Genomic DNA, 25,203 nt, shown 5'->3' with positions numbered 1-25,203 from the left:
GTAACCAAATATAATGTAAAATAAAGGTAACTACCCCGTAACATATTGCTAAATCACTTTCTGTATTTATTACTTATTCAAGTTACAAATATGATGCATTATAGATGTAACCTGGCCCGCGGTGGTAATGCCGTCACTTTTACGCTATCGATGTGCATTGTGGGAAATGTAGTTTATGGTCAATGCACGCCTTAAAGCAGCATAGACCTCTTTTAACACAGATTTTTAAGACTTATTAACCACTCGTGGGCCACATAAAATGACGTGGCAAGGCCACATCTGGCCCCCGGGCCTTGAGTTTGACTTATGTGGCATAAGCAGACTATATTGGGAGTATTGAGTGCTGGGAAGAAAGATGATGTGGGTCTAATCACCCTCATGATCTCAGAAGCCGCGCAGTGACTCAAATGCAAGGGTTTGAAAGGCCTTGCCCTTTTTGTTGTTATTCATAAGCCTTTAGAACTGAAGCTTCAGCAATATAGTAAATATTAATAGGGTTAGGTCAAAGTTCTCCATCACAGTTCCTAAAATGCTTAGTTCAGTGATAATCGATTAATCAATTTGGAGCTTTTTTGCATGATTAAAACAAGATTTCTGATTATTTTAGCTTCTTAAATGTGAATATTTTCTGGTTTCTTTGCTCCACATAACAAAGAAATCATTAAAAACTGAATTGTTTTAGTTTTTGGACAAAATGAGACAATCTAGAACATCATCATTTCCAGGTTTAACAAACACTGATCAACATATTTATTTTTTTTAGCATTTTCTGACTTATTATGGACCAAACGATTAAAAACAAAACAATCGACAGATTAATCGAGCATGAAAATCATAGTTAGTTGCAGCTCTAGTTGTACGTAGTCAACGCTGAACCAGACAAGTCATGAAACCTTTCGTTCAGATTTACACAGGCAACATCATCCTACCAAACAAGGCAGCAGTTAATCAGGAGCTCCCATGTCTCCGTGAGCTAAAAATGCAGAATTTCTCTGTGGACTCTGCTGCGGGAATTGTTGCTGGTTCCTTTTTGAGTCGCGGTTGTGTTTAAACCAGTCTGCCATCCTCCTTTGACCTCTGGCATCGACAAGGCATTTTTACCCAGAGAACTGCAGTTTATTGGATATTTTCTCTTTATGTCCTGAGCATTCTTTGTAAAACCTTGCCATGTTTTTCTTAAAAAAATCCCAGTAGATCAGCAGTTTATGAAAGATTCAGACCCAGCATACCTGGCACCAACCACCATGCCACATTCAAATTCACTTAAATCACCTTTCTTCCGTAAAGTGCACCGAGTTCCTGCCGTGTGACTGGATGATTAGATATGTGCCAAATAAAGCATACATGGCTGGTTCAAGGGCATATCGAAAAGGAGATTTCAACACAGCCACCTTTAAGTGAAATGTACCCAGGACAAGTCAACATAAGCATGTTATGATTAAATCAGTCATTAAGTCCTATGGTTTTAAGTAAGAGTGGTAAAAATCCACCTGACTATAAAACAACAAAAAGCTGCTAACGTGACTGTGTTTTTAGGTCGTTTGTTTCTTACTTTTACAAAGTATTCGGCTTTGGATAGCATAGCTGTCAGGTTTATGGTAATATTAGTAATACATTGGTGTAAATCAGGCTCACAGAGTAAACAGAGAGAAGTGGAATGTACAGTAGCTCATGCAAATTACTCCAAAATCATTCCTGGCTACCGCCTAAGGAACGATGGGTCATGTCCTCTGTGTTTTTACGGGGAAATGTGTGGGTTGAACCATTTTCAACAATTAAAGATCAAAGTGGCTGATTGGAGTATTTGTTTTGGAGCAGGTATTTAGTTTTCTTCCAAAAAAAACCCAAAAAAACATAATATTCTGCTCGCAATCTGTGTTTCTCATCAAAATGCAGAGGATTATTAAACATTAGCAAAGTGTTTACCTCCATGTTTGCATGTAATTATCTCCTTATCTTCATTTCCTCTCTTTCCCAGCATTAGATTATGTGTCACTATAAATGACTCATTATACAAATATCCATTATATTCACCCCTCCCCCCCACACACACACATGTATTACAGCACTCTGACATTGTTAAGACATAAAGATGAGTAAGACAAAAACGATGTGAAGTGAATAATCAAAATATTCCGTATTTTCGAATTAAAAAGGGAGAATGTCATTCACACTCTACACTCTGAACCACTATTACTGCACTGTGTACGTTTGGAAAGAACAACAATAATAGTGAGTGATTCACACTGTCAGAACCAGAACCAGCTAATTCAAATACTGCTTAACTGAGGGTCATGGGTCAACTCAACCTAATTTTTCCATGAATAATATACTAATAAATATCCTTTGATACTCAAACTAAATAAATGCCAGGACTCGGTCCTGATCGGAACCAAAATGCTGCAGTGCTCTTACTTTGAAAGAGTCATGTTTGTGACGTATTCATTAAAATATGGTGACATTGAAAACTGTGGTCACAGATACTGTTCAAGGCCAGAGCTTTTTTGTCAAGAAAGCAGAGCATCATTGTGGGTAATGTGGCACCGGCCAAATATCGCATATCTTGAGGCTTCACAATTTGTTTTGAAGAAAGTAGCCTTGGTCATGTTTAGTAAAAATAGTAGACTATGTCTACTGTTTTTATACAAAGTCTATGGTTGTGGATAATAATGTCAAAGCAAATGTAGACTGACTTATTGCGGTGCATGTGCAGCAATGTCCCTAGCATCTCTTTATTCATGATAAATGTGACTAAGGTATTAGAGCCAACGCTCTAATACCTTACAATGGGGGTCTAAAAGAAAAGCAAAGTATTCTATGACACAGATGGAAAAAAAACATTGTTTTTGCTTTTTCAACAAAGGTAAAATTGTGTTGCTTTAACTGTCCAAACAAAGTCTGACCTTCAACTTGTTTGAATTCATTCAAAAGCTCCGGTGGAGGGGATAAGCCTGTGCTGATAAAACCTACTGCCAAATATCAAGTTTATCAGAGTCTAAACACAGCTCACATCATATACACACCAGAGTTTAGCCTCTAGAAGGACAACTAGTTCTTTTTACACCAGGATAGGACCTAAAGAGGTAACAAATATAAGCACACTCACACACACACAGCCCAACTAAGGTGTGACAGAACATGAAGACTAACCAAAATGTCCTGAATGTCATGAAAAATGTTCTTGTTCACCGACGCAAAATGAAACACCTAAACAGAAGATACTGAGACTTTCACAGTAGGACAGGTTAGTTTATCATTAAAGTAAATGTATCGTGATCCAATGAAGGTACAATGTTCAAGCTATTTCAGGAAAGTATGTGAGACATGGTTAAACGTAGCCTTTAAACTGCCGTAGCGTAGCTGAACTGCTCCCCCTGAGTCGGTGGGAACTGTTGCTTTTGATGGACTGAGCAAGGTTTGCTTTGGCTCCAGAAACACATGACCCCCTGTGACCCTGAACTCAGACCTGTGCCAATAACATGTGCTCGCTTTTGACTTTTCAAATCTCACCCCCCCCCCAGATGACTATGGGACCCTGCTGACGGCGGAGGCCCTGCTGGAGGAGTGCCTGCAGGACAACATGGACCTGTTGCGGCGTGCGACACCTTTGAGGGAAGAAACCCAGCCCAGGCTGAGCAGGGCCAAAGGTCACCTCAACACCATCCTGAGCCGAGGCCGCCTCACAGTCAGTCTAACCTGTGTTACTCATATAATAGTTTCAGATCTTCTTCATTGGCATATGATGTTAATTTTGTTAATTAGGCTGTATTTAGAGATAAAGGATGGCAACATATGAGTGGACATAAGTCAAATTGTGGAACTTGGATGGGAATTTAAAGCCTTGGATTTTTGGTGTACATCCATTTTTATATAGAGTCTAGTTTTACTTAATGATAATTCTTTTCTCCTGTCACTCACTCGCCAATAGAATTTCCTCTCAGTCTTCATTCACCTGCCTGCTTCACACTGAGTTCCACTTATCCTCAGCCACGCAATCTATTTCTCTTTGTTCCTGAACAGTTTCTTAGCCTACCTATCACCTTCTTTCATGTCTGCTTCTTACTTTTGCTCCGTGTTGCCTGTCCCTGCTTGTCATGCATACCTGCGTCTACAATCTGGCCCACTTATCTTCCTGTTTTTCATCTTCCTATGTGTGTCAGACCTGCTTGTTTACTGTAATATGACATGATAGCGTGTTGTGACAGAATGTACACCATTGTGTTCCCCAGCCACTGCTAAATATTTATTCTGTTTTGTCTTCCAGCCGCGGTTCTTGAATGAGGCTCTGCTGTTGATGGCCAAAGTGCATTATGTGCAAGGCCGCTACTGGGACGCTCAGGGAATGTGTGCCAGGGTGGGACTGGAGGATCTAACACTCGATGACCAGCCTACATATCACCTGCGACTGCTGGCTGAGGCGTTTGTCATGAAAGGTACCTGAAGCCTAGAGAGTCACTTGGTTTATTGAGGCCTGAGCATGCTCCTTCAGATTGTTATTCTATCTGTGGCTTTGCTGTCATTTTTTAGAGTTAGGGTTAATGTGCATGAAAACTCTTAAAACTGCACAGAGGTCAGGTCTGGCAAAACTGCGATATTGGCATAGTGCCCGGACTAAAACAGAGCCAAAATTGAGGTCCACCGGATCGCCCTAAACTTGGTGGGAAGATGTTACAGCCCAAGACGAACAAAAAAGGCGATCGTAACCATGGCCTCAACTCAACAGGAAGTCGGCCATTTGGAATTTTGGCGTCCATTTTCACCCTACATAAATGAGCAAACTCGAATTTGTACTAGACACATCAAAGGTAAAAAAAAGTTGTTGACAGGTTTTGCGGATTGAAAAGGCTGTGGCCACGGCAACTATCGTAGTTTTGGTGAATTTCAACCATTGCCCGCGAAACAGGAAGTGCCCTATTACTTCGGCATTCATTGACCATTGCCTCAAAACTTTATATGTGACCCAAGAGACCGACCCTGAACATGTCTACGGACACAAACGTGACCCAATAACGAATAAAAGTGAAGACTGTTGAGTGAGGGAGACGGTGAGGTCAGGGAACTGCTGTAATACAGTAAATGGTCAGGGGCTTCATTTATAAAGTTTGCCTTTGCACAAAAGAAGGCATATGCCGCTTTCTACGGAAAGTTTGGGATTTATAACCAATGGGAAATGTGTGGTTCTTCACAGAAAATGTGGCCCATGCGTACAATTAACATTTACAGCACATCTCCTACCTGTCACCCTGGGCCTTTTTTTTAATAATCAGAGGTATCAGAGTGGTGACTGCCATGTTTCCCTGAAAAACACCGCAAGCGAGACTGAACAGCTCCTTTCACGACTCCATTCATTACTCGTTCATTCCTAATCCCATCTGTGAGGAGTTATTACAGTCTTAAAATCGGTACGACCTTGTTTGGACGTGGTGGGGGTTGACAGATGAAATTCTGTGAAATTCTGTGGAAATAAATGTAATGCAGCTGGAAACCATCAGCTTTATGAGACAGATAGTTGTGTCATTAACCTCCCACTGTACTCAAATGTAACCTCAGCTTGTGGATGACATGTGAAAATGAGTCCATCGCTGTGAACGACAAAGACAGCCTTTGTGTTTTCTCTTTAGGCATTTGGGCGGTTCTCATTGGACAGTGTGAAGTAACAACATAAAGTCTTGCGCGTGTAAAACAGATCACTGTACAGATGCTGAGTGTGAGTCGTACAGTAACCTGTGATTCAGTCACACACACAAAAGCTGAATCAGATTTTGGGGATACGCAAAAAGATAGCATCTTGGGTATTTCTGTTTTAATGGAGCGTTGTGAAAGTCAAAAGTCAAAGCACATTGCACAGCCTGTTTTCCTTGGAGCTCTGGAGAATCTTGTTATGCGCATCATTATCATCATGTCATTACACTCCCCATTTCCTGATAATCGGACATGAGCTCATGCTCATTAAACTGAGGCTAATTTTATGATCATAACTGACAGCTTTGGGTTCTCTTTTGATTGTTTTCAAACCCACTGAATAATATTTACTGTGGATTATTGGACGACTCTCATGAGGAAATGGAGCAGGTCCTGTGGGGGTTACACAGCTCATTCCCATGTTGTTCTTTTTTTTGCATAGTGTGTGTATTGCATATTGTTGTGGGAATATTTGGTTTATGATGTATGCTTTCTGCTTATTCAATTAGGACTGGCATCTGGCCTGAGGCTGCTGTGCATCACAGGCACAGGTCTAGAAAAGTTTCTCCTCCATCTGTTTATTTTAGAGCAGACGTCTTTACCGGCATTCACCACTTCCTCTGTATTCATACATCTGCACAGCACTAAATGAATGTAGAATAATGTCACATTTATGATGAATAAAGAGATGCTAGGGACATTGCTGCACATGCATCGCAATAAGTCAGTCTACATTTACTTTGACATTATTATCCACAACCATAGACTTTGTATAAAAAGTGGACATAGTCTACTTTTTTTACAAAACATGACCAAGGCTACTTTCTTCAAAACAAATTGCGAAGCCTCAAGATATGCGATATTTGACCGGTGCCATATCAGTTTCAGCCAGGAACCAAATGGACAATACTTGGTCACCGGAGTCCACTCACTGTACATGTTGTGCGCTTGATGGAGCATTTTCCTCTAAATTAGGCATGTCCCAAAGTCCGGACTGGGACAGAAAACCAGCCTAGGTTATGTGTCATCCTCATTAGCTCAGCTGGTTAAGTGTTGCGCTTTGAAACCAGAGTCAATCCAGCTTTTGCAACCCAGCAGGGACACACAGACACATGCATTCATCTCCTGTTATGATGGCTGACTCCAGATTTTTTTAATTTGCTCACTCCTGTGTGGCTAATTGTGACAATGACATTAAAGTTATTGTTAAACAGTGTACTTGTATGTAACTTTCACTGTGAAGGGAACCATTAAATGGTTGGTTAATGTGAAGATTCCCGCAAATGGTTATCAAATTCCCCTGCTCCAAATGGATCGTAATTTATAAAATTCACATTGTGTGCTATTGATAAATCCACCCGAAACTATTAATTGAGACCATTAGCTAATTGAGACCTCCCCAGAAAAGTGTTGACTGATGTTTTTAATCAAGAGGTAAGTTTTGCCATTCATACTGCTGCAGATATGGCTCCAAAGTGGAAAAGGTCACACAAACCACTTCAAATTACTTCCGTAGCATTTTCCGTCATGAAGATGCAGTGGTGTGTGCAGGTGCTTTTTTATCAAGTGCCAGTGTTGTGTTGTGTCATAATAAGCACTCCTGCATGAAAAGCACCATAGCTAGTGGGCCGTCATTGTTTTGTAAACAGAATAGTGCACTTCCTTTGTGTTGTAAATCAAATCGCCATTTTTCTCCAGAGAACTGACCTAAAATAGTAAAGAAAAAGCCAATATAAACACGGATATAGTTGTTTTTCCATCAGCATTACACTGTGCAGTCAGTGTATCAGTTTAACATCGCAATGACAAGATTAACTTCATTTGCTCCAGCAGTGTAGTGATGATGTAGTACTGCTGTCTTGACCTTTTTCAGGTAGTGTCACCGAGTTCTGACCTTTTTTTGTTGCATTGGAAAACACTGAGAGAATAAACTGTCGTAATGAAAACATGACAAAGCCATTTGACTATGACACAGGCAGTTTCATGGACATGAATACTGGCTTTTGAGGAATGAACTATCCATTTTGAGCAAGTGACATGCTTTCGCAGGTTATCCACTAGGTTTTGCAGTTTGCACTTATTGTTTTGAGAAATGCACTCACTGCTGTGCAAATGTTAATAGTGGTGTGAGAAAAGCACCAAAGCGACTGAGGAAAAACTGTGAATAGTTCAACTTTTCCAGATGATCATGTTTTCATGTGGTGGTGATGTCATCCTTGTGTTTCAGGTCTGTCTCTGGACCACCAGACGGTCTCTGCTGTGTCTCGGATTCGTCTCTTAGAAAGGGAGGAGGAGAGTCTGTCGTGTTACCTCCGGGCCTGCGATGCTGCTTTGTCTTTCCTGCAGGAGCTCGATAAGGTGACTTTTTTTTTTTTTTTTTTACATGTAGATGTGAGTTATGTAATCCTAAACGGAGTGAAAGAAAACATTGAATATAAACTTTGTTTTGCATGTTTTTACAGACAGTAATTACGCCCCACACCAAGACTGCCAAATCCATTCTATTTCCTCCACCTGTGGACATAGAACTGGGCTACTTTCTTCAGGCTGCGTTACAGAGTGCTTACCTTTGTCTGCTGCACAGGGGGTGAGTCTGCTAACAACACAACACATAACACATCCCCAGTGTCCAAAACCACTTTACCAGTTAACAGTAACAAAATCCTCACCATATTCTTCAATGTGACACAATTTGTGATCTTTAAAGTTGCCATATGTAAGAATAAGGGCAAAAACGGTTACTACATTCAAATTCAAAATACAGAGGTCTTTTAGGTTTCGTTTTCTGACGTAACTGGCAACCCGTGGTTGCTCGGCAGCTGAGACTCTACTGACTGCAATGATTGGTAGACGGCGGTAGGTGGCGCCACATGCCAAAACATGATTTCAAAACATAAACATGATTTGCAGTCTGCAAAATATATTTTTTAATATTTTGGCTGTACTGTTGTTGTTGGTGAGTTCAGTTTGTTATATGAACATTATTCCTGAGACTCTGTGACATATTAAGAGGATTTTATGGCCAGTTGCTTTAGATTTATTACATAATGCACCTTTAAATGCCATCTTTAACACATAGCCCATTAACACAGTCAGATATTCTTACAGTGTATCTACTGTATAATAATACAGTAATATTCAAAATAATAATAATACATTATATACATAATACGTAATATACTGTACATGGCCCCAGTGCAGGAGAGATGCATTTACAAATTTGAACACAAGGAGTCAGTGTTGCTCTTGAATTTAAAAAAAATATGAGTCACAGTTCAACAGGCCTATGGGGGGTCATTCTGTCTGTTTTTTGTTTTTTTTTAGGGTGATAACATATTTTAACAATGTTGTATTATTTATTGTTGCATAGTTTTTTACCACACTGAACAAATATTATTGCAGTACAATACAACTGTCAATAATCTTGCTGAATAGCCACAGCCTGTAGTCTGTGTTGTAAAAGGGTTTGTGATGATTTTTAAACAAAATTCTTTTGATATGCATACGATGCAGAAACTATGTTAGAGTCACTGAACTTTACAGTTTATGTGGCCCTTAGTATGAAAGAAAGTTAACAAGTGGAATATCATCCCTGCTGTACACAGTAGGAACCATGCTATCTGCTCTTGTTTCCACTAAACCATGAATATGGTATTGATATACTCCCACTGTGTGTGTTAGTCATCTTGCACAGGGTGCTCACCAGCTCCGTCGGGTGCTCAGGGTGGTGGAGTCACGAGGGTCTCAGAGCTTCAGGAAGGTGAGTTGTCCTTCTCTCTGTCTCATATATTGAAAACAATTATTTCTTATTAAATTAATACAAAAATAAATTATGATAAGAGTCACCTTATCTCTCGCTCCATCTTAATCTAATGTCACTATACCAGTGTGTGAAGTATATATGAGGAAGAAAAGGATGATTATCTTGGAAATAAATCTGCCTCCTGTGAAAAGACTGTAGCTGACTTTTCTCGGCCTATTTACACCACTGTGTTTTAACGTTGGCGATAATGGTGTTACTTCAAGAGCTCAATATTTTCTCAGGTGGTACTTGGTAAAAAACAAAACAACAACTACTGATTCAATACATAACCATGAGTTCATTAACACGCCAATCTAGCCAGCATTGAAATGAATCAATTAATTGTTGCATTATGGTTTCATCCAAGTCTGCAGCAAGGAAGCTCGCAGAGGTGCTGCTGAGCTCAGTGAGTGAAGACAGCTACTGGCCCCCACTCGGCCCCCCACCTTCAGCCTGGCTCCACAGAGAGGGAGCGGCTGCCCCCAAAGACGTCATCTACCCCACTGTTAAACCACCACAACGCTACAGCATGGAGGGGTTTGTGTTCTCCCTGTTTCTGTTTGACTTATTTTATTTAATGTAATGCATGGTAGCATATCTTATCTGGTCTTATCTGGCATATCTTATCTGGTCTTTATCAATAATTTGAACAGATGAGCTGTCACTGGCTCAGTCTTTGCAGGTGTAAAGCCCAATGTATACGTCTGCGTAAAGTGCTCTGCGTAGGTTACGGAGACCCCTCTACGTGGCCGGAGAGTCTCTGCGTTGTCTCCGGCTGCACAAAATATTTTTTAAGTGTCCGTCACTCCGTCAAGGGACAAGGAGACAGCAAGGGCTGCTATTGGTCCTCAGGACAGGCCGAGCTAACGCTGCTCTGTGCCGGCCACAGTGCGCACCGAGCATCCACAGAGGCGGAGCTGATCACCGATGACAACGTCGCTGCCAAACTATAAATACGTCAGATCTTAATACACACACCACATGTTTAGACTCTAAATGGCCAATTTCTTGCCTCAAATGATCTTAAAACTGCGTTCCGGGACACAGAAAATATTTATTTCATGTGAGACAACCTTGAGTAGCGACCCCTATTGATCGGGCGGAAAATTGCAATGCGTATCCGGCACCATGACGGAGAACTATGAAGGCTTGAGGGGTCTCCGTGGTTATGCAGTCGGATAACGCATTACGCAGTCGGAGAAGTATAATGTGGCCTTTAGTTTCCTTTGTCACTACTTGTACTTTCAGCTGAAGTGTTTCACTTTTGTCCTTCACCCAGATTAGTTCTCAGAATCTGGTCCATCTTTTCTTTGTTAAAATGGTTCTTGGATTATTATGTACTAAAGAGTCATCAACACTCTGATAGTGCTTTCAAACAGACACAGTTCTGGTTCTGGCAAACCAGCCCACATTCAAACTAGTTTAAGAGAAACTAAAGTGGGAGGACGTTACTCACGCCCATGTGGTTCCAGCTGAGAACCAACTTTTCAGGTTCCAAACCAATGTTTTTCATTTGAACGTGCCGGCTGGTGCCTGACGTGTTCTAATCAGTTGCAACTTGAACATCAGCTGTGAACAAAGAACTCTATCAACGCTTACTTAAGTTTATGTAGAGGCTTAAGAAAACAGATTTTAACTACTTAAGAAAGAGCTCACCTAAACAAACCTCCACCCATTTAGATTCAGAAAACACTGTTTAATAGAGAGAAAAACAGCTGAACATTTGTACACTTGGGATTTTGTTAGGCCCCCTAAATTTGTCTTGGGCTCCCACTGGAAGCCATGATTTCACTGAGGTCAAACATCCATCTGTATGACAGGTTTGTGGCACCAGAGGGCATCAATATCCATTGTACAGTCTTAACAAGACCAGACCGGTTATCTGGATCATTTTGTTGCCTTGTCTCTGCATTTCTCACTCTGCGGGTATCCTGTGCTTGTTGTTCAGGCCCTGTGAGCCATACTTAGTCACTGCCACATGACTAATCCTGCCCACACTATCATAAATGAAGATCTAAATCCGTGTCTAAGATTAGAAGGGGAGGTTGAACGGGAGAATTCGTCCTGAGGAAGTCTTGTGCTTCGGTTTTTCGTCATTAATTACCTCCTCTGTCTGGTAAACGTGTCCTTGAATAGGACGCGGAGATGACCTGAGAGGGAAGAGAGGCATGTAAAAGGATGACAGAGACGAGTGTTTGTGTGTTTGTGTGAGTGAGTGAGAGCGAGAGCGAGAGAGACATCTGAGATAGTATTGTACAGTGATACACTCATGGTGGTCCGTGTAGTGTTACAGCTCCACAGGTGAGACAGAAACGAGACACTCCTGGCAATCTACCTCAAGGCAAGCTGTGTGTGTGTATGTGTTGAACTTCCTGTTCTTATTTCCTGTTTCCTGTGTCCTGGCAGTTCCTTCTGTCCTCAGGACGTGGTGGAGGAAGCAGTGTTGCTGCTGCTCATCATAGAGTCAATGGTGAGCTACACAGACACACACACACACACACACACACCTTCCGTAGTCTTCGTCCCTATCCTCCTACTGCGTCCTCGTCCTCTTCACTAAGTCTCTCTGTCTTCATCTAGGCCAGCGGGGACGCGGTGATCAGTCGTCTGCCTGACCAGGCCGAGGCTCGTCAGGCCAGTCTGCAGGATGCCACCTCTGTCTATGATCTGCTCACTATGGGCCTGGCCAGGAGGGGGCAGTATGCCATGCTGTCTGAGGTGTTCATGGACACACACACACACACACAAACTTCAAGACACACACCTTGTGATGAAGGTCTGAGGGGAGGGGAGCGACAGAGAGGTTGATGAGATTTGTTAATGAGAGATTTGCCTTTGACAAACATTTTAATTAAGGTCCTTGTCACCTTGAGCGAGGGGATTATGGGTTTTCTTTTTCTCTCATTTTACTTCTGTCTCTTCTCATTTTTCAGCGTTGTCTGGCTTTTGCCTACTTCTTCCCTAACCTTTTGCTGTCTTTATCTTGCTCCAAATTCCTTTTACAACCCTTTTCATATCACGATTTGGTTTGTCCACACACAGTGGTATGCAAAAGTTTGCGCACCCCTGTAAATTTTCATGATTTTCCATTATAAATCATTGGTTGTTTGGATAAGAAATTTCTGCTAAATTTATCATATAAATTTATCATGTAGGAGACAAACACAGTGATATTTGAGAAGTGAAATAAAGTTTATATGATTTACAGAAAGTCTGCAAGAATTATTTAAACAAATTAGGCATGTGCATAAATTTAGCCACCCTTGTCATTTTATTGATTTCAATGCCTTTAGCACTAATTATTGGAACTGGAGATTGGTTTTGTAACTTCAGTGACCCTTGACCTAAATACACGGGTGAATCCAATCATGAGAAATGGTATTTAAGGAGGTCAGTTGTAAGTGTTTGTATCTTCTCTGAAGAGTGGCAACAACTCTCACATGACCTGAAAACAATGATTGTTTAACATCATGGTTTAGGGGAAGGATATAGAAAGCTATTTCCGAGATTTAAGCTCTCAGTTTCAACTCTGAGGAACATTGTGAAGAATGTGAAGACCACAGGCACAGTTCTAGTTAAGGCCTGAAGTTGCAGAACAAGAAAAATCTCAGATAAGCAGAGGCGATAGATGGTGAGAACAGTCATAGTCAACCCACAGACCAGCTCCAAAGACCTACAACATCATCTTGCTGCAGATGGTGTCACTGTGCATCATTCAACTTTTCAGCACACTTTACACAAGGAGATGCTGCATGGAAGAGTAATGCAGAAAAAGCCTTTTCTCTGCACCCGCTACAAACAGAGTCGCTTGAGGTATGCTAAAGTACATTTGGACAAGCCAGCTTCATTTTGGAATAAGGTGCTGTGGACTGATGAAACTAAAATTTGGGCAGAACAAGGGGCGTTATGCATGGTGGAAAAAGAACACAGCATTCCAAGAACATTTCCATAGTTTCCTGACACAGATAGTATAAGGTAGGGGTGAGCGGAGGAGTTCACTGGGTGTGGAAACTTCAATACCTTTGTAGTATCGACTGGGTATCAAACTTCTGTATTACCTGTATCATATTAATAGGCGTGCAGGAAGAGATGGAGCTCATTCCCCAAAGGGAGAGAGGAAGACGGGGATCAATACATGTGTGTGTGTTGTGTCTTGAAAAGCTGTCGCTTGTTTGATGAATGAAGGTACGTCAAGAAGGTCTTATGTGCACGGAATACATATGAAAGCTGCTCCAATGTTTAAGTGCAAGAAAACAACCTAAAACTTTACCATAATTACAGTCCAGATATTGAAACCGTATCGAAAACCCCGCCCTAGTCCAGACCATCACTCATTCTCACTAGCTGACTTCCTCCTCAGTGCTCATTATTTATTCAGAATATTAGACAGACTTCTCTCCTGTTTAAGCTCAGTTTTGCATGACTGACAACATCTGAATGAGCAGCGCCACATGTCACCCTCTGCTCATCCACACACATCAATCACATCATTATGTACTGAAACACAGCAGAGTGGGTGGTGTGCGGTGACGGAGAGTGAAGGGAGAGTGGCCTGTCATTTCAGTGGCTCTGTAAAGAAGACAGACTGAAGGAACGAGTGAATACATTATCACCCTGACTTAAAAATTGCTTTCCTGCTGGCTTAGTGTTAGGACAATGTAAACATGCAGTGTTTGTTCAGTTCAGTGCTTCTTCTCCGCACAGAAAAACCCTGCTTACACGTTCTACACACACTACCATTACATAACCTCACACATATTATAGCGCGTCTGTGTGTGTGTGTGTGTGCTTCTTCTGCAGTGTCTGGAGCGAGCCATGAAGTTCTCATTCAACGAGTTTCACCTCTGGCACCAGTTGGGCCTGTCACTCATGGCAGCCGGGAAGGTGAGCTCATTTCTCCTTATATACCAGCAACAGACCCTCACACACACCACGTTACACCACGCCCAAAGGAGACATCCATCATCTGCCGTGCTTCTGTGGTGCTCCTTCCTCACCCATGTGCCCAGGCATGCGACACATTGCATTCATACCGAAGTCTTAAATTTGAAATGTGCCAGTAAAGGCGCATTGGTTGAATTTCACAAATCTGGTTTTGGCATTCACCAATTTATATGTATAAGTTCCCATCGTATCAACCTCATAGAAATGCTACCAAGAATCTAATAAGGGGAAATAATATTTAATGTGTTTGCAGCTAAATAAATGATGTAATGATGGGAATCCTTGAGAGGAACAAAGCAATAGCTCCCTCTCTTCTCAATCCCTTCCTCAAGTATGTGAGAGCATATGTGTGTGTGCGCCCACGTGTGTGTGACAATGAAATTAATCTGGGTTTCAGGATGAAGTGACACTGCAGATCAATGGACAACTCCAGAAATAGGCTGTGCCCTAGAAGGAGAAGGGGCCGCCTCAGTGTCGTCATATCCACTTCTATTTAGGGGCATGCCCAGTGTGTGTGTGTGTGTGTGTGCGCGCACATGGTCCATTAATGATTGACCTACATGTATTAAGTGTCTCTGTGTCTAAATGGGTCTATTAGGCTGTGTAAGGACAGTTGATGTGTGTTTGATACGCTTGCATAATAACATAATAGCTTGTGTTCAAACGAGTCACACTTTGTCGTGTGTGTGTTTCTCTGTGTGTGTGTGTGTGTGTGTGTGTCTTTCAGGGTGTTGGTGCCGTGTCTGTATTTAAAGAGTGTGCTAGGATGAGACCTGAAGACCCATCCCTGCCCCTGTTGGCTGCTAAAATTTGCATTGGTCAGCTGCACTGGGTGAATACACACACACACACACACACACACACACACACACACACACACACACACACACACACACACACGCACACACACACACACAACACCCACACAAAGTTATATGCAATAACCATGGCACGCACACAGATGCAGCTTCGTCTCCGGCCTGGGAGCCTGACGCATGCACATACAGAGTTTTAATAACAGTAACGTACTTGTTTTAATACATTTTCAATACATTTCCCCAGAGATACATGTTGCGGTGCATTTTCAGTGGGTGCATTTCTGAAGGTGGAGCTGTTGTTAATGTCTGTTCTTGCTCACACACCAGTGTTCCTTTCGAGAAGACGTGCTGTGTGTGTCCGTGAGACACACACAACAGAAAACACCCGTATTGTACGGTCCAGGATTAAATACTTGAGCGCCACTTGTCATCGCAGTTGAGCAAACATGTCAGACCAAAACAAATGTGATGCCGACAGCCAGTGCCAGATATCTAGCCATCTATGCCTTTTTTAGCAGGTCACCATGAGATGCATCATAATGAATGCATCAAGTCACTTATGAGTCTGGAGGAGAAAGGTTAGGTCTGAGAAACGTAGGAGCCTTTCTCAGGTCATAGAGCTCTCCATCACAGAAATGCCAGAACAATATTAACCCTATATGTGGTCTCATCACTCTCCTTGTTTGAAGTCTTTGGTAGTAAATCCAGAGTATTTCTCTCAGCGTAACACTTTGAACTACATCCTACAGCATTACTGAGTTACTTGCTGTGTTCAAGTGGAACTAATAATTTCAACAGGACAATGAACTCAGAAGAAAAAACTGCAGTGTGTTGCTTTTTAACCAAAAAAACAACAACCAAATCCATTACTTTCACACCATTTTTAAATGAGTTAACACAATACTAATTAAGCCAGATTTAGCTTCTCTCGATTCCCTCTCTGTTTCTCAGTGTAGCACTGTTTAAATATTGTGTCATGCTGCACACAGGAAGTGAGTAATTTAACTTTATGTCAAGACGGACACCAAGGACATTGTGCTAGTAAAGCAAGACAGCTGCAAACAGGTTGGAGTATGACTGAAAATTCCCAAAAAAATTATGTTAGACAAGAATAAAGTCTTCTTGCTCTCTCTTGCTTTCTCTATTTATTCACAACATAGAGAACAAAGTGCATAAAGTCTATGTATTGAATGTGAATGGGTCATCCCTTAACGTAGCTCTCTCCACCATGATCCTGCTGTAAACTCTCTCTTCTTCGGACAGGTAACTTCCTCCCAAATTTCCCTAGTTTATTTGAACCCGGCCATAAAATTCGCAATTCTGTATTTTGACCCAGCCCTTGTTACCTGCACTTAATGATGTTTATCTACATTTCTTGTGCCACTCAAATGCTGTCTATGGAAACAAAGGCTGGATAAAAACACACAGAGAATAAGTGTGATCTCACTCTCTGCTCAAGACATTAGTTCTCTTCTAATTTATTAAGTTAGGTACGATCTCTTCCTCCATATCTTGATATCTTCAACAGTAAATGGCTTAAAATGTCGCCATGGAGCTTGACTGGGCAGGCTGTTCTTTCTTTTATTTTTTTGATTTTGCTTTTTATCAAGGGGTTACAAGCATGGAGTCTGTGTCAACAGAAATCAACACAAAGCCAAACGGTGATGCATGTGCAGGTTGAAATTTCACAGGATTACAGCGAGAGTAGCAAGCATCCATTCTCCATCTGGATCTAATGAGATATAATCTGCATGTGAATGCATTACTACGGATAATCACCTCTGTAATCCAGGCACATTTATTTGTATTTTCTGTCATTAGACATGCCCCCTTGGCTTCAGTTAAAGCTGCGGTGCTTAACTTTTAGTGATTTTTTTGTTGATGGGGATTTTTATAATGCTGCCACTTTTGGTTTTGGTGAACAGAAATGATGAAACATTATCCTTTGCTGTGTGCTTTATCTGAAAACAAGTGCTGTCAAGCAATACTATCAGACCTGACTAAGAGAGTGTTTGTGTGTATACACCAACAGCACAAGGGAAGGAGGGGCAAGAATCAATTCGATCAGACTGCTGAAGGACTTGTTTTATTTTAAATAGGAGAATTCACTCTTGAAACCTTTCATGCAGTGTTGCTGATGCTGGTGTCTGTCACGAAATAAAACAAATCACTTCCTGTGTGCAGCATGGACTGCAAGGTCCGCAACCTGTGGCCTAGAGCGAGTGAACACCTCTTATTTAGATATCAAGGCGATAAAAGTGTTAATATGTTGTGCATCAAATCCAAGTATTTACAAGCCTTGACAAACTTGTGTGTGAAATATGCAGGGTTCCTGTGCATCCTTAAAAAGTCTTAACATTAAATTTAAATTAAAATCCAGGTAATTAAGGTGTTAAATTGTCTTAAATTTACTGTAAATGTAGCTATTTAATTTTCAGATGGTGCGTTTAATGACGATGGGAAAGCACAATGGCCCCTCGTAAAACATCTAATAGTTTGTATTTGTTTGATTAACTTAGTACAAAGACGGTGTTGTAAATGAGAGACTTCGCGATTCATAGCAGTTTTACGGTACGTCACTACGTCAGCGACAGACGCTCGTTCATGGCGGGCTGCGCGCGATCCTACGTGGTTGAGGTGAGCCGCTTAAACACGCAAAGATGGAGAAGTACACGTTTAATGAGAAATAGACGGAAGAGGAAGTATTTAGCCTGAAAATTAAAATGAGGCAATGTGGAAAGTCTGTAAAAAGACATTTTATTTAGGGACCACGGGACTCAAAGCCGTCGCGTCACATAATAAGGAGGAAAAGCACCAGCGACACATGGCAGCAGCTAGCCATAGCTGGTTCAGACGCCACCTCTCAGTCGGCTATGACGAGCTTCATTTCACCACTGGAGACCCAAAAGGCAGAGGTATTGTGTGTTGTCCACACTGTGATTAGACACATTTCATTTAAATCTAACGAGGACATAAGTGACGTCTTTGCTGCCATGTTCCCCGATTCCCAGCTTTTGAAGTCATTCACCTGTGGTGAAAATAAAACGGCATATGTGGCATGGATTCATTCATCAAGAAGTAGCTCACGCTGCGCGTTAGTGAGAAGCCATGTGTTGTCATGTTTGACGAAAAGCGTGAATAAAACGACAAAGGGCAAACTAATGGATATTCATTTGCGCTTGTGGAATACATATGACGTGACGGGCACACCCCACTCCTCTCCCGCTAACTATGGGTCAGAGTTCATGGGTCACTCCAGAGCTGAGGACATGTTGGGTCATTTCAGTGTAAGTAACTTTACCATTGTGTTTGAAATGGCATACTATTTTTCTATTCAGGTCACAGTCTACGGTCTATAAGCAAGAAATCATGAAAATAACAAAATAATAATTGTGATTATCACAATTAAGTTGTCAGAGGATTTGATGGACGTTTTCCTCTTGTTTCCCCCCCATTATGTGCAGTAAATTTGAACAACATGCTCTCACTGTCAATGGATGGGCCCAGTGTAAATCTTTAAAGATGGGAATCTGTGGTCTAATTTGTGTCAGTTTAGGGGTCCTTGACAGGTTTGAGAACCGCTGCTCTAAGGGTTAGGGTTAAATGTAATTGTGTGTCTCTCCTCAATGTCTTTGACTAAGATGATGTTATTTTTAATCAGTAAAATGTCATATTTTAGATTTTAGTTTTACTAGCCTATTATATACTATACCATGCTACGCCACATGTCTTGAGGAGAATTTGTGATAACATTATGTTTACAGTTATGTACATTATCTTTCAACTTTTTGGCTTGGGACAGGCTGTTTTGAGGACTTATCATTCCATTTCAAAGTGGGGTTTATTTGCTGCAATGAAATGACCATTGACATGAGCTATTTTATAAGAGGTTGGGTATGAACAGCAATGAAATGCTAACAGTTTTCTTCCTGTAGTTCTTAAATTTCATAAACACAACAAACTATCATTTTTTTAATATATATTGTATATGTGTATAAAAGTCTTTATACATGTTATTATCTTCATTGGGTCATGGGTCAAATAGGATTTGCGGCTCCAGATTAATTTTTTTTCGGTGGAGAAGCTGCAAAATTGGCTCTTTTCATTCTAAAGGTTGCAGAATTTAAATTGACTTGACCCCTGAACTATACTGAGAAATAAAGAAAGAGTTGTGTGGATCTTAAGCAGCATCATTTGAACTCATTTAATAAAAGTATAAATGTCGCAGACATTTGTCTATGTTTAAAAGTTACACACCTTTAGCTGATAGATGATGTGTCATAAATTGCTGTTGTGCACTGACTGGAGATTGAAACTATATTTTTGGACAGGTTTTATACAGTATAACTTCAATATGTACACATGAATCCATAAATTCATTGTGCATATTGTTAAAGTCTCAGGATAGTTACTGCACTGTGGCATCACTGTTAAGTGTGGCCCGCTCGGATAGTTCTGCTGTTCATGATTAGTACAGGGGGGAGAAAGTCGGTGGTATAACGGTGGTATTTAGGGTGGAGGGATCGGCTGAGTTAGACAGAGGGTGAGAGAGAAAGGGGTCAGAGATTAGAAAAGAGGAGCTACCAGGCGAATGCAGAGAGCACATCTGTCAAGGGCTGGAGATCATGGCAGGCCGGAGACACTAAGGAGCTTACAGCCATAATCACAATGGGACACTGTGGCCATAGTGCTTTGGAACATTACAGAAATGGGCCAGCATTATACACCATCAACTCCACCAGACATTGTCTTCATTGTCGAGAATAATCTCTATGTTTGTACAGGTTTTCATATCACTATACGGGCACTTTAAGTAAAGGGTGTTTGTGCCCATTGAAACAGTCTCATAATATGACAGCAACAACAACACAACACAAACTGCACGACTGACAATCCCGGCTCAAAGCTGCTTTTCTAAATTCCTGAAGAGCAGTTTTGCAGACGCAAGGTTTTCACTCGGCAACAGCGACGCGTTCCTTCACACAATTCAAAAACAAATCCTTTCTTGTGTAACAGGACGGGCTGTGTGTTTGAAATGACATGGCTATTGTGTTCTGCTTTAGATGTTGCTTGAAAGAGATGTGGATAGACTTGCTGTTGTGCTGGCATGCTCTCAAAGGCACTATCCCCCCCCCCCCCACACACACACGACCGCCTCCTCACCTGCAACATCTCACACAGAGTGACACACTTCTCCTTGGCTGAGCAGAGCCCCGTTGTGTGTCCTTCAGCAAACTCTGTGTTGCCCTTCAGCGAAATCTACTCGGCCTGAACTCACACGAGGCACAGCAGCCATCAATGCTACATTCTCTCTGCTGCACTATAGCCACATCTGCCTCTCACTGCTGTTAAAGGCTTTCATGTCACACACACTCATGAAGAGGATAAAGCACAGTACATAATTGTCCATTTTTAATGTGCAAGATTCAAGCTTTTTATTTGCCATTTGAGCATACACAGTTGCAGTGTCTAGGAATTGTTGTGTAGACTTTTTACAGTCAAGTAAAAAAGAGAGGTAGTAAGCAGAATGAATAATAAATGAAGGAAACAAAGAACTATATAATATGTACACATAAACAGTTAAATACTATAAATACGATGGAATACATTCAAAAGTACTGCCACATTTTTCTTGTATTGCACTTGTTCTGATGTAGTATGTGTCCTGACAACGACAAATACAATATTATATTACAGTTCACTGGTTACATGATGTGTCTGGATTTGTGCGTAACATCAGAATAATTTTGTTTCTACTGTCTATCAGAAGTATTTGCAGTAATGTGAAAAAACTGTGTGTGTGTCCAGTTTGTCGAGGCAGAAGCTCTGTCCCAGAGTGTGGTGTCCATGGGGAAGGACGCTGGAGAATTTCTACCCAAGGCCTACTTGGCTCTGGGACTCTGCTACAGTCTACAGGCCTCTGATGGTATGAATTACTGGATTACTGGATTAGGGCTGAGCAATTTGGGCAAAAATATCTAATTGTCTGGCAGATGTTGCAATTGTGATTTGATTTGCAAAATCGTGTATTATGAAAGTCTTAAGTTTAGTCCAATATTCACTGCATTACTGCCCTCTACTACCATGACAACAACGATTGCAAGGATAAGAACTTGGAGGTACAAACTGTTTCCAATATGTATAAGTTACATTCTTTCAATTTGCATAAAAGACTGATCTGTAAAAAATTAACCCTCATAATAAATTGCATGTTTTCATTTTGCTAATTGCAATTGTTTCAAATCATGATTTTGATTTGATAACAATACATTGTTCAGCCTTAATATGCAACAGATCTCATGATTTTGGTTTTGCTGGACCTAGAGGTATCAGTTCTTAAATTCTTCTTAACCAAGGACAGGATAAAAGAAAAGTTATACAAAACTTCTAGTGACCCTCTCTTGTACAGATGCTACCCTTGGAATAATATGGTGATAAATGATTGGTTAGAAAGTAACCTATGAACTATTTCAGACACCTTTTACAGACCCTCTAGTAGTGTGTCACGGTCCTGCAGGGCTCCCTTGAACCTCATTTGAGAACCGCTGACCTACAGTGATGTCACCGGCATTGCCAAGAGACCAGCAGACATTCCAGGAATTGCCAACCAAGCTGTCTCTCCTGTCTCGGTGCTGTTATTTATGATATGTCATGAGTCATATAGGTCACAAGGGTCATTTTGTTTGTGCAATTGTGACTTGCTGAACACATGCTCCTTCCATTTTAAAGTTGTGTTTCAGCTAAAAATGTACAATATGTCTCTCCGTTTGCAGCTTCCCTCAAAGCAGAGCGGGACGAATTCAACAAAAAAGCACTACAAGTGCTGAGCAAGTAAGTCTGGTTTCTTTCATTCTTTACAATAAAGGGTTCTCAGATGTCATGATTTTTTTTTTTTTTTGTAAAAATATGCCACAAATGTCATCCGCAGAAGCTCAGCTGTATTTGTTTTTAATGTTGTTGTTTTTGTTGTTTTTTAAATGCCAACTGACTATGCTGTAATAATGTTAGATAACATGGTTGCAGCTCTTGATGATGGTTTTATATTGTTTATTGAAAAGGTAAATTGTTAGAAGTGCATGGAAAACAGTACCGCCATTCTTGTTCACACTCTGGTCACATCCCGCACTGACAACTGTAACTCACTTCTCTTTGGTCTCCCTTTCCAAGTCCATCCATAAACTCTGCCGCCTGCATCATCACTATAACTCCCTCCAGTAATCAGTCCTCCTTCAACAGCTTCACTGGCTTCTGGTTAAATATAGAATCAGTTTCAAAACGATGCTCCTCACCTTCAAGGCTATCCATAACCTTGAAAGTGTGCACTAATACACCCATCCACCTCCATGTCCCATCTGCTCACCTGTCAACCATGGGGTCTCGAGCCTTCAGCCGCTCTCCCTCCCCACCTCTGGAACTCCCTCCCACCAGACATCCGCAACTTTGACTCATTTCCCACCTTCAAATCCCATCTAAAACTATTCACTTTGATTTGTTTCAAAACCCCCAGTATTTCACAATTTGATGTATTACAATATATTTGTCAAACTCTTCAGGGTGTGACCCCGCCTATCTCCCAGTGTCAGCTGAGATTGGCACACCAACCCCCGCGACCCTCATGTGAAGGATAAAGCGGTAGAAAATGGATGGATGGATGTTCTATTTGTTTTTATTATTCATTTAACTACTCTTTGACGTCTTCATTTTAACTCTGCATGCAAGGTGACCTTGAGTGCTTTGAAAGGCACCTAAAAATAAAATGTAGTATTATTATTATTATTCTTAAACTGGATTGTAGTCTGCAACAGGAAGTTCACAGGCATCACCTGCAACCAGGCACCTACTGAACGATACTAGCTGTCAATCATACTCATTTGTGCTGTGCTTTATTGTCTATTTTCCTCTAAATGGGGACACAATTTAAAAAAATGTACATCATGTTCTACTGAAGAACATGTAAAAATAGCAAATGAGACCATTAAATGTTTACCGATGTTATAAATCAAGTGAGACCTAGACTCATTTCCCCATAGACTTCCGTTCAAAGAAAGTTATTTTTGCGACTAGCTTAGATGCTTCCTGTTGACTAAAAGTTACTTCTACTTTACTTCCTGGGCTTCTCTTTTAATAACTGGAAGATTAAGTTCATATATACAGTCTATAATGCAAGAAACAAACATCATGGGTATGTGTCTTTCCTCCTCAGAGCTCACTCATTAGACCTTCAGGATGCTCAGATTGCTATGTACTTGGCTCTGCAGCTGGCACTCGTACGCCAGGTATGACCAGACAACAGAAATGTTATGAGGTATAAATGATCATAGCTGAGAATCGTTAGAAAACTGCAGAATTTTCTTTTAAAGTTATATGTGGGAACGTGTGTTTGTTTGGCAGGTATCTGCAGCCATGGAGCCCCTGCAGGCAGCTCTCACTCTTCATGGGGATGACTTGCACTCCCTCCATCTGCTGACCCTGCTGCTCAGCGCCCAGAAACACCACCGTCATGCCTTGGAAACCCTGGGCTTGGCCCTCAGCCAGCACCCTGACAACTTCAAGTAAAAACCCACTTCTCCATCCCACTCACATGCACAGTAGAAAGATGTTGGTAGAAGAAGTGTTGGTGAAATGAGGAGAAGGTGCCAATCGATCGCTGTACTTAAAACTTTGCATTTCGTTTTTCCGTGTGAGTGTGAGGGTGGCTCCAGTGAGTGGTGCAGCACCATCCTAACACTCGTCCTCTCTGTAGGGATTGGGTATCTCAGCTCTGATGTGTTGGAGGCCAAGCAGACACACACTCTACGCCTTATTTAGATGTGTTGCAGTGGAGGTCTGCATTGCAGCACCTATGCCCCTCATACACTCTTACCCTTTTAACTTTGCAGCTCTGACCTAAGCCCTAGTGCTGCTTTCTTGACTCGTGTGTCGTCCCAACACACAAACCCTGCCGTCTGCTATGCTAAACAGGTTAAACACAGTTAAACTGACTCAGACGTTGAGTCTGGTGCTTGCAGGAATTTAGTGTTTTGCTGCAGTGTACTTTACAGTTGTAGTTGAAGGAACTCAAACCTGTGACCTTTTAGGTTGGTTTCTTTAACCGTATGTTATAATTTACCTGTGTTGCGTATGTGCATACATTTGATGAATTATAGTATCACATACTGTGGGAATATTTAGGTTGTTTTAGCACTTTTTTACAAAGGAATGGCACAGCAGTGAAATTATTATTGTTGCCCTCCAGATTAATATTCTTGACTTTTTTGTAAAATCAAATCAAAAAAATCTTCCTATTCCACTCTCAGGAATGTTTTCATAAAAAAACATTGAAAACACATTAATTAGCTGTAGTGGAAATGCTGTTGCATCAGAGATAGACAGCATTAACCATCCAGTCTAATTATTTCACTCTAGTCACAACATAGAAGCATGTTGCATCATCTTTCTGAGGAATTTAAAGGCCAGTAAAGCATTTCATAATACAGCCATCTGGGGTCAGTGTTGGCCTCTATGGTCCCAGCACACAAGCATGGATTAACATCCATGCCTCAGAAGCAGGAGGGAGGAGAAAAAAAAATGGAAAAAAACAAGAAAACTGATGACACAGTAACAGTTTGACAGCAAAAACAAAAACACACATACAGAGTGAGATGATTCAGGAGAGATGATCATTTCATTACTGCATGTTTTTCCTGATCATTGCTTTACAACTGTTCTCTCTCTCTGTCTACATGCAAAATATTATTCTACACACACACGCACAAATACAAACACCTCCGCCAGTGGGACACTTGACTGCTTTGACCCATTTACAACCTCTTTTAGACTCTCAGCCAATCACAATGCTCTCTGCACCAGGAATCCCCATCGCCCCAGTAACCATGAGGTCATATGGGTAGAGACAGCATCAGTTGTTGAGTCAGGAAGAGAGAGAGAGAGAGATACAGCTTTAGGTAGCCATAAATT

At 41.2% G+C, this 25,203-nt stretch overlaps 1 protein-coding gene across 1 annotated transcript in view; it reads left to right on the top strand.

Moving 5' to 3' along the window:
- Positions 1-25,203, top strand: part of ttc7a (tetratricopeptide repeat domain 7A) — a gene marked incomplete at both ends in the record, with an annotated part of 52,472 nt that overhangs the window by 4,828 nt on the left and 22,441 nt on the right. The window contains 14 exons of the mRNA XM_083898193.1: positions 3,522-3,685; positions 4,265-4,433; positions 7,910-8,040; positions 8,145-8,269; positions 9,364-9,442; positions 9,852-10,021; positions 11,891-11,954; positions 12,065-12,202; positions 14,285-14,368; positions 15,156-15,260; positions 21,055-21,172; positions 22,020-22,077; positions 23,450-23,522; positions 23,638-23,798. Coding sequence (XP_083754319.1) covers positions 3,522-3,685; positions 4,265-4,433; positions 7,910-8,040; positions 8,145-8,269; positions 9,364-9,442; positions 9,852-10,021; positions 11,891-11,954; positions 12,065-12,202; positions 14,285-14,368; positions 15,156-15,260; positions 21,055-21,172; positions 22,020-22,077; positions 23,450-23,522; positions 23,638-23,798 — 1,639 coding nt within the window. The remainder of the gene's footprint in view (positions 1-3,521; positions 3,686-4,264; positions 4,434-7,909; positions 8,041-8,144; positions 8,270-9,363; positions 9,443-9,851; positions 10,022-11,890; positions 11,955-12,064; positions 12,203-14,284; positions 14,369-15,155; positions 15,261-21,054; positions 21,173-22,019; positions 22,078-23,449; positions 23,523-23,637; positions 23,799-25,203) is intronic.

This window comes from Microchirus variegatus, assembly GCF_963457635.1.
Source record: "Microchirus variegatus genome assembly, chromosome: 11".
NCBI lineage: Eukaryota > Metazoa > Chordata > Actinopteri > Pleuronectiformes > Soleidae > Microchirus > Microchirus variegatus.
This window is presented reverse-complemented; position numbering and strand designations above follow the sequence as displayed.